The sequence below is a fragment of the Phalacrocorax carbo genome, chromosome Z, assembly GCF_963921805.1.
Source record: "Phalacrocorax carbo chromosome Z, bPhaCar2.1, whole genome shotgun sequence".
Classification (NCBI taxonomy): domain Eukaryota; kingdom Metazoa; phylum Chordata; class Aves; order Suliformes; family Phalacrocoracidae; genus Phalacrocorax; species Phalacrocorax carbo.
Genome location: NC_087548.1, coordinates 867,241 through 880,355, shown reverse-complemented (window position 1 = coordinate 880,355; position 13,115 = coordinate 867,241). Strand labels below are relative to the sequence as shown.

Sequence of the window (13,115 nt, the reverse complement as noted above, 5' to 3'; positions counted from 1 at the left end):
CAGGGGGAAGAAGCTTTGGTTGGCCTTAAACCATGTGCCTCAGGTGGCAGCTGGATGCCTCGTTGTCCACGTGATCTCGGGGTGCGTGGAGAGCTCATTGCTCGTGAGGGACATTGCCTAAACAGCAGGTGCTGCTGCCATGGCATCTCAGAAAGATGTGGTTTTACTTCTTCCCATTTTTTCATAGCTTTTCAACATTGTAGCCTGTGAAAGAGCACATGAAAGTGCAAACCTACAGGGAGCTGTAGAATCTGAGACGTGCTAGGTGGTCTGGTTATTTCCACGCGAGGCCGTAAGCAAACGGTCCCACGGCAGAAGTTAGGAGTTCTCACCACAGATGTCTGAAGTTTGGGCAGCTTTTTCAGACAGCAGCTGGTGCAGCAGTGGATAGAAACCGCAGCTAAATTGGCAAATGGTGAGAAAGTGGCCACAGCGGTTTCCTTCAGGAGAAACCAAGCAAACAGAAGGTTCAGCTGGACAGTGGCAGTGTGTGCTGGTTTTCCCCAGTGGTGGTCGCACGAAGCTGCTGCCACAGGCGCTTTGACCGGGGTTTGCTTTGGGGTGCTGAAAGTAGCCAAGCTCCTGTGCGAAGGTTAGACCTGGCCGTTGGGGCGGTGGAAACAGCCCTTCTTTGGGGCTGGAGAAGATGAATGTGGGGAGCGGAGCAGCCTGTCCTGGCTGAGACGGAGCGAAGCTGGGAGCGGAGTTCGACCGCGCCTCCTCCCCTGCCGTGGGGTTTTACCCACCCCTCTGCGACCGCAGGTGTATGGCAGCACCTCTCCAGCCTGCGGGCGGCTTGTGGGAGAGGATCCGCTGGCGCAGGGGCTGCCGGCACCCCTCCGGCTGCCCGGGGCCGCCTCGCCAGCCCGCCCCGCTGCCGGGTGGGAGGGAGCGGGGCAGTGGGTGCTGCTGGGTGGGAGAGAGCGGGGCGGTGGGTGCTGCTGGGTGGGAGAGAGCGGGGCAGTGGGTGCTGCTGGGTGGGAGAGAGCAGGGCAGTGGGTGCTGCTGGGTGGGAGAGAGCAGGGCAGTGGGTGCTCCTGGGTGGGAGAGAGCGGGGGAGTGGGTGCTCCTGGGTGGGAGAGAGCGGGGGAGTGGGTGCTGCTGGGTGGGAGGGAGCGGGGCAGTGGGTGCTGCTGGGTGGGAGGGAACAGGGGAGTGGGTGCTGCTGGGTGGGAGGGAGTGGGGCAGTGGGTGCTGCTGGGTGGGAGAGAGCGGGGCAGTGGGTGCTGCTGGGTGGGAGGGAGCGGGGCAGTGGGTGCTGCTGGGTGGGAGAGAGCAGAGCACTGGGTGCTGCTGGGTGGGAGGGAGCGGGGCACTGGGTGCTGCTGGGTGGGAGAGAGCGGGGCAGTGGGTGCTGCTGGGTGGGAGGGAGCGGGGCACTGGGTGCTGCTGGGTGGGAGGGAGCGGGGCAGTGGGTGCTGCTGGGTGGGAGGGAGCGGGGCAGTGGGTGCTGCTGGGTGGGAGGGAGCAGAGCACTGGGTGCTGCTGGGTGGGAGGGAGCGGGGCACTGGGTGCTGCTGGGTGGGAGAGAGCGGGGCAGTGGGTGCTGCTGGGTGGGAGGGAGCGGGGCACTGGGTGCAGAAGGATGCGTCGGCAGCCGTTCCCCGGGGAATGCCTGGCAGGAGGCAGGAGTTACGTGCATTCGCTGGGAGACACAAAGGCAGCCCCGTGTGCTGCAGATTTCAGCTGATGCCCAGAAAACACACCACAGCCCCAGATGGAGGGTGTTTTTGTGTTGCAAATTGTGTAGGGAGCACGGGGGAGGGGGCAGTTTCTGCTTGCTCAGCTGGTCTTTCCCCTGTACTATCAAAGCGGGTTTGGGGGGTTCCTGCCTTCACCACTGTGGCCACGGTAATTGTGTTATGTTGGAATGGCAGATCAAAGAAAAGGCTAGCTGTCCCAAACTATGGATAGATTTATCTAAATGCACGGACAGCAATTTCCAGTTGTGTTTCCTCCGGCCTGTACATTACCCAGGGGTGGAGTTTACATTAAGAAATAGCGGCCTGCACTGTTTTATTAAAAAATAGTAATCTGTAGTTGTTGTAAGTGACGGCACGTGAGAAGTTTCTGCAAAGGATTAATCTTTGTCTTAGCTATTGAGGGGAAAAAAAGGATGTGCTTTGCATTTTCTTTCCTAGGCTGACATCAGATAACCTAAATTCTTAATTCTAATGCTGCTGTAACAGAAGATCAACACATTTCTCAGATGGTGGCTTTATAAAAAAATGTGGACAATCTCAAGGTCCAGAAATGGCGAGTGAATTCGAGGGCTCTGTCTGGGGATGGCCGGGGGGGAGCACTCCAATTGCCTAGGAGATCCGTGCCCCAGTGCCTAACAACCAGGTGCCCAGCCAAAATAATTCCTGAAAATGCCGGTCTTTGGGATGCGAGCGGCACGGTCCCGCGTGCCGGCGTGGCGCGGGCTCAGCCGGCAGCAGCGGGAGGGTGACAGCCCGTGCCCGCCGCGCCGGTCGCCGTGGCCGGCGGGGTCTGCGGGCAGCCACGCGTGTCCTGACGCTCGTGTTCCCTCTCTCTCTCTGCCCACCCCTTCCCCAGCCTGCAAACGCAAAGAGCAAGAGCCGAACAAAGAGCGGAACAACTCCCAGAAGAAATCTCGCCTGGTTTTCACGGACCTCCAGCGCAGAACGCTTTTCGCCATCTTCAAGGAGAACAAGCGCCCCTCCAAAGAAATGCAGATCACCATCTCCCAGCAGCTGGGCCTGGAGCTCACCACCGTCAGCAACTTCTTCATGAACGCCCGGCGGCGCAGCCTGGAGAAGTGGCAGGACGACCTGAGCTCGGGGGGCTCCTCCTCGGCCCCCAGCACCTGTACCAAAGCGTGATGGTGAGCGGCCGGCGCGGCAGAGAGAGCGGCTTCGCAGCGGGGCCCTTCACTGGTGACTTAAAGCACAATCCTCCTGGAAACGAACCCCAGCCCAGCTGTAACAGAGGACACTTCTTACGGCTTTTAGTCAGTCTTAGCAGGCGCAAGTTAGAAATTAACCTCTTTCTATACAATACTATGCTCAGGACAGGCGAAGCAGGTCTGAAATGTAGGGGAGTCGCTCGTGAGGCAAGTTTCTCCTGAGCCCCAAAGAGCCCCGGCCGGCGGGGGTGCCGCTGCGAGCCCGGGCAGCCTGCCCGTGCCCGGCGTTTGCCGGCAGGGCGCCGGTGCTGGCCACACCGCCCTGCACCAAAGCTCGCCGCCGTGGCGCAGCCACGCGAGAACGGAGCACAAAGTCTGACACGTAGACGCTAAAGAATCCAAGAACCTGTTTTTAAAACTCAGGCATGGTTTTGTTAAGTGTTTTAGGGAAAAAAAAAAAGATCAAAGTTAAGTTTTTGTTTGCTTTTTTTTTTTTTTTTAGTTTGTTTAATTTAATCAGTGAGTATCGCTTGATCCTGGATCAGAAAAATTCAGTTCACTTGAGCTCAAAGTATCAAGCACAAAGCCAGTAGCTACAGAAATAGGGACGATCCTGGACTCACTGCAGTGACTGTTTCGAGATGCAGTCTAACTTCCAACGTCGGTAGGGAACACCTCTGTGACCACACGAGCCTCAAGCACAGTTTGCAGTTTGTCACAAGTTCTGTGTTTGTACCTAATGCAGATGCACACTCAGGAGGTCAATTTAACTGCTACAATACATGGAGCAAACACAACGTTTTGAAAGATCTAGATTTTTTTAGGTCATTAATATGTCCTTTTTAGTTACCAGGAATCTAATTTCTCCTCGACAATGTCCTTGCGTATTTAGCGTTCAATGTTATTTTTTGTTCAGGTTTTTTTTTTCACTCTTACGGTACTTTCAAGCAGGAAAAAACCAGAAACAAGCCCTTCAGCTGCCGCTGACCGTTTTAGATGTGCCGCATATGGCTTCAATATGCCAACCAGATCTACTGCATCCCTAAGTTCCTTTCATCCACCAGTTACCCAAGCTGGCGGGAACACAGCACACCAAAGAGACAGGATTACTGCAAGCCAAAGATGTTTATAACTTGCCATTTTCCTCCCATCATCGCTGGTGCGGGTGGCTGTTCGGCGATGGGGAAGCCTCACAAACTCCAAGCCCCCTCTCCACCTCCGGCGGCGGGCGGGCAGCGCGGGCAGCCGACGTCAGCAGCGCCCCGGCCGCCGCCGCCCCGCTCGCGGCCGCAGCGACGCCGCGGCCCTGCCTGCACCGCGCAGCCCGACCCGCGACGCCGCAACGGCCGCGGCCGCCCGATGTGCGCATTTACCAGTGAACGGCCCCTCCGGGAGCACCGGCCGAGTCCCCGGCAGCAAGCCAAGCGCGGTCGTGGTTCTTTAGAGACACTTGAGACTTTTTTTATGTACTACTTAATCGAAACCAAAGAAACGTTTTCTGCACCTACTTCTTCTGCAACAAACTGTTCCATTGAAAAATAAAATAAAAATAAAAAAAAACAAGGAAGCACGTCAGGAAGCAAACGAGTAACACACTGTGTTTTGACAGACATCTTGGACATTTTAGGAAGCAGATCTCAAAGAAAGGGTTGACAAGGACGAGAACAAAGCAAAGCCAGTACGATTGCTGCTTCATTTGACAACTCAGTCATCTTAAAGTTGAAGATTGTCTTTAATTTGTGCCTATGCAGTTTTTTCAAAAGAACAAGGAACAGAGCAACCAAAACCTCAACAGCTACAATACCAAAGATGAGGATTCTCACTACTTGTGTTTCAGTTCGTTGTCTCCTCTTGCACGACTAAATGCATATAGCACCATTGATCTGTGTACAGGTAATCACTTCTGTTTCTTTGAGCAACCACACGGGTGGGTTTATTTATGTTTCTCCTGTTTCTGCCTCACACGGGATCTCTCCAAGAGCTGCATGGACTCCAAGTGCAAGATGTTGGGATACTACGCTGGTACGTCTCCTCTCTCCAGAGCCACGTAGGAAAAACGTGTCGGTTGGGTATGACTTGTTTTGTCAGGTAGAGTTGGTCTCCTGTATGTCTAGAGCTTCGAACAGCCATCCTTCTGTATGTGAAACCAGTTGAGTAACCTACACCCTTCTTTCTCTTCCCCAGGGATAAAACTTGCAATATATATGTACCGATTTCTGTCATTGTAAGTGCTGAGCACTGCCACAGCCTGGCTCGCTGAGATCAGATCCCGATCTGAACCAAAATCGAGGTTTCAGCAGTTCATGTGGCAGTTAAGTTTGTTTTGACATATTAGACATGTTACGTTGGTTGATCAACGCCATGATGATCCAAATGACACGCAGACCTAGGTCCAAATTTGTCTTCAGAGCTGAAGTGCAGCGGTTACGATTTTGCTCCACCTCTACCTTTAAATGAGGGCTTCTTTTTAACTCCTTTGCGAAACCGCTGCAGTCATTTTCCAATGCTTACACTTGAAAAAAGCAAGAAAGTCAAAAAGCCTTTTCTGCTCAGGGCAGGAAAGGTTTCTGAAAAGTAAATTCAGGATCCTCACAGCTAAACTGACAGCACATACCAGCTCTGGGAATCAAAACACCCTTCAGCATAGATTTCCAGACAGATCATGCATTATTCGAAAATGATCCAAAGAAGCCTCGTAGTCAGGCGTGGAATAAAGCTGCCAAAAAAAAAAAGGTTCAGATCTGGGCTGATGCGTACCAATGCCTCCGGGTATTCGAGTGAGAAGTTCTGAGTCAGCGTGCTGCAGAGCAGGGCCCGGCTGAGGTGGTTTGGTCATGCTGAAGGTCCACCTTCATTCCCATCGAGAGGGTCCACTCAAACCAGCCTCTCCACGTGCATTTTGAACGTGGCGTTGCCCTCATGGGAAAGGTCTCGTTCTGGAAGCGTCTTCCCGCAATCTGCAGCAGTGTCAGGCGACGCTGGCTTTCGGTCGCTTTTCTCACGCTCCATTCCATAGCGCCCTTGCAACCGCTGCAGGGGGTGACGCACCACCGGTGAACCCGGCCTGCCGTCCCTCGCCTCCCTTCCCCTGCAGAGGAGGGCACCGCGGGCGAGGAGAGTCCCAGGCGTCCCCTGAGGCGTGCGCCTGGCCGTCCGTGCCCCCGCAGATGGGCGCGTGGGACACCTCCCCTTAGGGGCGTCCGCGGGCTGGCGGCTTCGCCTCCCGCCTACCACCGTCCCTAGGGGCAGCGAGGAGCCTGCCCTGGGCGCCTCCAGAAGGCTGCGAGCAAAGACTGGGGCTTTTTGCTTCTGTTCGGGGCTCATCCCAGTAGCCGTAGCGGAGTCAGTCCGGTTCTCTCCAAGCTGCGGAAGTTCTTGTTATGCAATATTATGGCTTAAGTTCATCGTTCAAATGCTGATCTGCCATCTCACACTGGGAGCAATGCAGTTACCTGGACCGAGCAGCACCGAGCCTGTCGTTTGGTTAGCAAGGTGCGTGAGGCTTCTCTGTGCCGGGGGTTGCAAATACATCAACAGCCACGTTTCCTCCGTATTTGACAAAAATCATTTTCATCTGAACATCTGAAAATACTGCTGCATTTTTTATCCCTGCATCTTTCATGGCCCTGTGTTGCATCTTCCATTTCACTGTCAACTCTTGTAGGCTTTTATGTAGCAGCTATCTCAGAAGAGGAGTGTCGATAGCATATACTGTGGGTAGATGTATTTGTACGTACATGTATGAGCAGAACACATGCTATATTTTGCCCATACTTAAGAAAAAAACTCTAATAGATATGTTATGTTTATATACCACATAATTATGAATCTATAGAGCCGTGTAATGTAACTTATTCCTTTTATTTATCCTGATACGAAAGACTAGTATGTACAGATAGTATCCCAGCATCTTCCGTACCGCGTGCTCGGAGTTACTACCATGGGCACATCCAAGATGAATTCAACTTTCAAGACACCTTGGATATTGTTTAATGATCCGTGAAGGAACAAAGAATGTGCGTGATGACTTCGGTTGAATAGCTTTATTCTGGATCTCTCTTACCTAAAGCTGAATCCAAAGACCTGAGAAGGACTAAACCAGCAAACTACTCTCCAACCTGCGTAAGGGAATAGGGATTTCCTCTTCCAAAGCAAGACACGGTAACGACATGGTATTGCAAAGGGTGTGCTAGCTTCGGACAAAACCCAACGTTTTTCTTGCTTGTCACAAGACCTAAGTATTTTTAAGACATGGGGAAACTTTATACTTGGCCTCCTTTATATTTATTAAGGGGAATTTTTATTGTTTAAATTTTTTAAAAAGGCAAAGCTTAAAATGGTTTTATTTTTTTCCAGACACTTGTGGGTTTTAACCCAATATATTATCTATCAATACTGTAATTTATTTAATTTAGTCTTAGAGTAGGTCCCGAAATTTCTGTTCAGTCTAAATCACATTGAGTTTCATTTTAGCTTTAAAATTCAATGGGAGTTTTGCCTGGATACAGACTGTGGGATCAGGCTCCAATGGTAGTTATTTGTAACTATTTAATTCAATGCTTTATTGATTAATTTGGGATTAATTTTGCTTATTTATCCATCTTACTCTTTTAGCGCATCAGAGATGCAAAACCTATGTTAGTAAATACACTTAAAAGTTAGTATTGCTTCATAGAGCAGCCAGGTTCTGTTACAGGTGGGAGAGAAATAACAAGTTACGTAAAACTGGAGTCTAGATTTAATTTCTTCTTTTAATTGATTTCAATTGTTTAACTATCAAAGTTTAAATTATTTAAGTTAATCTCTTCCCATCTGATTAGGAAGTGTGACGTACCCTTATTATGGCACATAAAGCCTTCATAATATAACTTATTTATTTAACTTATTCATCATCATCTGAGGATGCCCTTGTATAGCTTTTATTTTTTATTTAGAATTACCTTTAAAGCACTACAGTTGATTTTCTGTAAGAACAACAGAGCGAATTTTGAGGACAAGCAATGAATATTCAACCTAAAGCTGTGCGTTCAGAAACGATAGGGGAACAAAAAAGACACTGGGATACTTTGCCTGAACTTTGTGGCTTCTTAAAACTTTAGCTGGGGGAAATAATAATATACATGCCAAGCAAAAAGAGAGAAACCCTTAACCTAGCTGCTTCCAAGAATGAACTTCTGTGTGTGTAAAAAAAAAAAAAGAAAAGAAAAAAGAAAAAAAAAGGAAAAAAGAAAAAAAAAAAGAAAAAACCTTTCTATTTCTAGTGAGAACCAAAGAGGCTACCTCACTGACTTTTTCCATTTGTAATTTTAATCGTGTTGATGATACCAAAGATACCAAAGATTTCTTTCTCTGTGCGGTCTGCATTTTGCTTGTGCTCTTTTATAGTTTCAACTGTTCTCTCCTACAAACAGCGATGTACAGCTGCAACCCAGACACCCAAAGAAATACTTCTTGTGGAAGCTGCCAATTCTGGTGACGACATTTTCTGTGTTTCCCTTACGCCTTCCCTGCCAGCCAAAAACGTTTGGAGACGTGACACTGCTTCACGTCCTTCCCCACGCCAGATTCCGGCGGGAGGAGCGGTTGTGTTGACCTGGGGCTGAATCCAGGCTTTGTCCGTCAGCCGCTTCCTTGGGGAAGGGGACGTGCGTGCTGCCGCCTGCGCGAGCCCTGCTTCGGTGGGCGTGGGCGTGCTTTTGCATCAGAAATTAGCATTAGAAATTATTATTTCTTCGTTAGATGCACGCTGCCTCCATCGAAGCCGGTGGGCACAGCAGGTGCGGCGGCCGCGCTCTCCTGCCTACGTCTTGTTGTCGTTCGCAATTACTGTTTTCATATGAAAATCAATTAATTATTTTTCTCGAGTTAGCAACAAAACAAAACCGCATTAAGCTCCATTAGTATCATGTTCCTAAGCGAGTACTTGAAAGTTGGCTGTTTGTCTTTGGGGAATTAGTGGTGCCCTTTGGCATTTGTTTCTTTTAGCCTGTTTTAGGCTGTTCATACGCCTGAACCAAGTGCTCTGATAAGCTGAGCTGGCTCCTGGGCGCTGCTTGCTCTTCCCACCGCTCTGTACCTCCGCAGCTTCCCGGGCCCCCGTCCAGACCCAAGTTCAGCTTTTCTTTAGGAGCCCCCTAATCCTGCCATTAGCAGGGGAAACAAGAAACGAGGTGAGCGCTGGCTGGTAGGTAAATTTAAAAGAGAAAAATAAAAACTCATTCGGATTGCAGGCGTGCACTTTTGGCTGAGCTTAAAAGCTGGTTTATAAACCTCCGGCCCTTCCCCGCGTGGGTGCAAACGCCTTGCTTTGATGACAGTCAAGGCAGGGGACACTCGCCCCAGCGCGGCGTCGCCTGCGTTGGTGAGACCCCGCATGAGCCGCGTCCCGGCTGCTGCAGGGGCTTGGGCCTTTCCCTAAGGAGCCTGGGCGAGCAGCGCCTGTGGGTTCACGCACACAATTACCAACAGCTCAACACAAACGCTCCGCTTCAGTTAAACGTCGCCTTTTGGTTTGCGTTTCTTTTTGGTTTTAAACTGCATTGGAAAAGATAGGGACTTGACAAGTGTGCTTTTTGTATCTCTCTCTATATGTTCCTTCGATAAAAAGCTATAATAATTCTCAGGATGCCTTCTGGGCGTGGAGGAGACGATCTGTCCTTGTGGTAGGCGAGACCTTCCCGCCGTGCCCCCGCCACCCCCTGCACAGCACGGACGGGTGGCAGGCTGGACACAGAAAATCCCCAGAGCTGGCAGGGTCCTCTGCAGCAATCACATTTCTTACCAGACTCATGCTTCACTTGCAAAGTGTGACATTACCACGGGACGAGTGCCTTGCTTGAACCAAAGCAACGATTTTGCCAGTCTAGACCTCTCTGTGCTTTTTTTTATTCTTCCTGTGAATACCTCAGCTTCAACTGGGCCGCCGAATCGTACCTGGTGGGCTTTTTGTACTGTGGTGCTTTGCAATGCAGCCCTGCAAAGAACAAAACTCCTAATAATACCAAAGGCTCCTCTCCTACCTCTTCTTCTTCTCCTCTTTTTTCCTTCTCCTTCTCCTCCTTGTCTTTCTCCTCCTTCTCTTTCTCCTTCTCCTCCTCCTCCTCCTCCTCCTCTCCTCTCCTTCTTTCTCCTCTCCTTCTTCTCCCTCTCCTTCTCCTTCTCCTTCCCCTTCATCCTCTATTTCTTCATGGTTCCAAAGCTTTAATATAAAACTGGGCATGTTGGCAACGCAGACCGTGCAATCCCTTACCGAATTTTCTCAGATATACCTCATAGAGAATAGTTGTTTAGAGTAATGTTATTATAGCGTATGTAATAAATTATTCACTGTTTCTTTTTGGTAACTGTGATTTAAAGAAGAAAAAGCTTTATACGTTTTAGGTTGTGCTTTTGTAATAGACGGAAAAGGTGCGCTTAAAAATGTACGTCAGTCTTTCTTCCCATTGGGTTTTTTTTGTTTGTTTGTTACGGATTGGGGAAAAGTTGCAGAATGAGCCCAAAGTTTACAGTTTCATATTTTGCTGAAGAAACAATCTGTGTTAATTTGCTCTGTTGAAAAAAAAAAGAAAAAAAAAGAAAAAAAAAAAGATTATTTTCTACATTTGTGCTACTTGGTCTGAACAGCTAATTGTTCTGTGTGACGGTGTAGTATTATAATTAGCAACTGCCAATCAGCGGTACCATTTTTATGCATGAGGCAAAACCTTAGCAGTGTGATGCATCGTGGTTCTTAATGGCAACTTCTTCTTTTGAATTTGAAAATAGCTCTTTTGGTTCAATGGTATTTATTTATGCATGGAGCCTGTTATCTGTTAGCAGCTGTGGCGCAGTTGTGTATGCATTTGAGCTGTGAAAACATGCACAGTTTTGCCTCATACGATTAAGTACTGGTAAGAACTGGCATTCAGATCAGTTCTCATCAGTCCGTGTTTTGAACACAGACCCGAATTGAATTCCAGGTAAATTAAATTTTTATTGGAGGACAGGTTTGGCCGACTAGCAGCTTTTTCCCGGCCAGTTCGACTCGCAAGTCAGTCACTCTCAAACACAGGCCTTGCTCAGACGGAGCCAACTGTGCGTTTTTTCCCAGGGACGGGAGTTCCTTTGGCTTTATGGCGGAGCCGCGGCGTGGCGGGGGACCGCTCGCGCTGGGGTCCCCTGCCCAGGCCCGGCGCGGGCGTCCGTCGGGGCGGCGCAGCCGGACCGCGCCGGGAGGGAGCGCGAGCACCGGCTCCGGCAGCCCCGGCACGCACCGCCCTCCGCTCGGGGCTCGGCGGTCTTGAAGTGTTTTGTACCCCCTTTGATTTACCCCTCGTGTCCCAAACCGGTTCCACACTCAAGACCCCCAGTTCTACAGCACCGCCAGCGGACCGGCACACCGACCGGCTCTTCTACGCGGATCCCGCTTCGGGCGCCTCACGCAACCCTGACTCTCTGGTCGTACTGGACGTAAAGCCAAATCAACTGCTAAACACACTTTACTCTGCGTAGGAGTGCCGCTCGGGGAGTAGGAGTACGAACGTCGCAGTCTTCTAACGAGGCATCTGAAGTAACGTCGGTAGAGTGTTTATATTGTCTGTCATTAAGGATATATTAGAGATGTGCTTTCATTAGTGCAAAGGAACATATTTTTATTTGGCCTTATACAGTAGATTGTGATAATGAAAGCTTTGTAATATAGTCCGTTTATTTTTTTTTCCGTATTTATCTGCCAAAGACGGTAATGGATACAAGAATTTTAAATAGGTTTTTTTTTGTAAGACAGTTAATGATTGTAATAGTGTTTAATCTTCCAGAAAGCTTTATATGTTCTTCCGCAATAAGCAGACTCGATATTCGTTTCGGCAGACCCGACTCATGCTAGCAGATCCCAGACACTACTCAGACGACACGCAGTTGTTGTAATACCTACACGCTGAGTTCACCTGCATTTCTCAGTCCAAAGGCAACAAGGGGTATGTGAGACGATGACAATGTTCACTACTGTGGCCAACAGTAGATGGTCCAGCTTGCTAAAATTTGCCAAGGTACTTGTATTATGAAATTTAAGGTATATTTTATTATGTCATTTTATGTCATTTTTTAACTTTGTGGAAGGTGATACGTTGAACTGAGTGTAAGCTGAGTTTTTCAGACAAATAAAGTAGCTAAAGAGTGAATGTTATTTTATCATTAAAGGGTTTTTACTCAATGATTTGTGCCAATAGATGTCCTTTATCTTAATGACAAGTATTACATTGCTTTCAAATTTTTATTTATAGCTATTGATGTAAAACCCACACACATATTATTTGCCAAAGTTCAATAAAGGAGGAAAACAATGCTTTTGCTTCCTTGTGCGATGCCACGTTCCTGTTTTTCCCCAGGCGCTTCCCCAGTGTCTGGCTGCTCACGGCAGCCTGGTCCCGCACCGCGGGGCGCAGCGGGGCGCTGCTGCTCGGGCCCCCGCGCCGGCGCGGGCGCTTACCGCTGCCGGGGTGAAGCCGAGCCGAGCACGGGCGGACCGATGCAGAGGCGCAGCCCAGGAGCGCAGCGGCGCGCGTACGATCCGGCCGGGTGCGAGCGGCGTGGAAACGGGTCCGGCGCGTCCTTCTGCGGGCGCGGCTCACGCAGCTAGTGCCAGCGGCCCCGCGGCAGCCTTCCAGGACATGGGGGCCACGAGAGAGCTGGGGAGGGACTTTTTACAAGGGCAGGTAGCAGTAGGACAAGGCGTGATGGCTTTAAACTGACAGAGTGTAGATTTAGATTAGGTATAAGGAAGAAATTCTTCGCTCTGAGGGTGGTGAGGCGCTGGCACAGGCTGCCCAGAGCAGCTGAGGATGCCCCATCCCTGGGGTGTTCAAGGCCAGGCTGGACGGGGCTCTGAGAACCCGGTCAGTGGAAGGTGGCCCTGCCCGTGGCAGGGGGTTGGAAATAGATGATATTAAGGTCCCTTCCAACCCAAACCGGCCCGTTATTCTATGATAATAATGGAACGGGCACAGCCCAGAGCATGGAGAGAAGCAACTTCATTGTCCCGCAGATGGTTTCTCACGTGGAGCATCCTGCAAACCTTCTCTCCCAGGTCTCCTCTCACACAGACTTTCCGGTGCATTAACCTTTATTCCTCCTGCTTATCATGTGTGGCACGATGCATACGCTTTGACTGCCCGGGGGTCTTCGCACAACAGGGACTTGGGGCTCTGGCATGGGAGTATTCAAGGTCTTCTGTAAAGAAAAATCCTGTAATTATGCAGGCTGTAATTAT

The 13,115-nt window shown here is 49.9% G+C and overlaps 1 protein-coding gene across 1 annotated transcript in view; it reads left to right on the top strand.

Moving 5' to 3' along the window:
- The window catches only part of ONECUT2 (one cut homeobox 2), a 29,928-nt gene extending 17,737 nt beyond the window's left edge, over positions 1-12,191 (top strand). Inside the window, exon 2 of the mRNA XM_064437946.1 lies at positions 2,560-12,191. Coding sequence (XP_064294016.1) covers positions 2,560-2,846 — 287 coding nt within the window. The 3' untranslated portion in view covers positions 2,847-12,191. The remainder of the gene's footprint in view (positions 1-2,559) is intronic.
- The last annotated feature ends 924 nt before the right edge of the window (positions 12,192-13,115 follow it).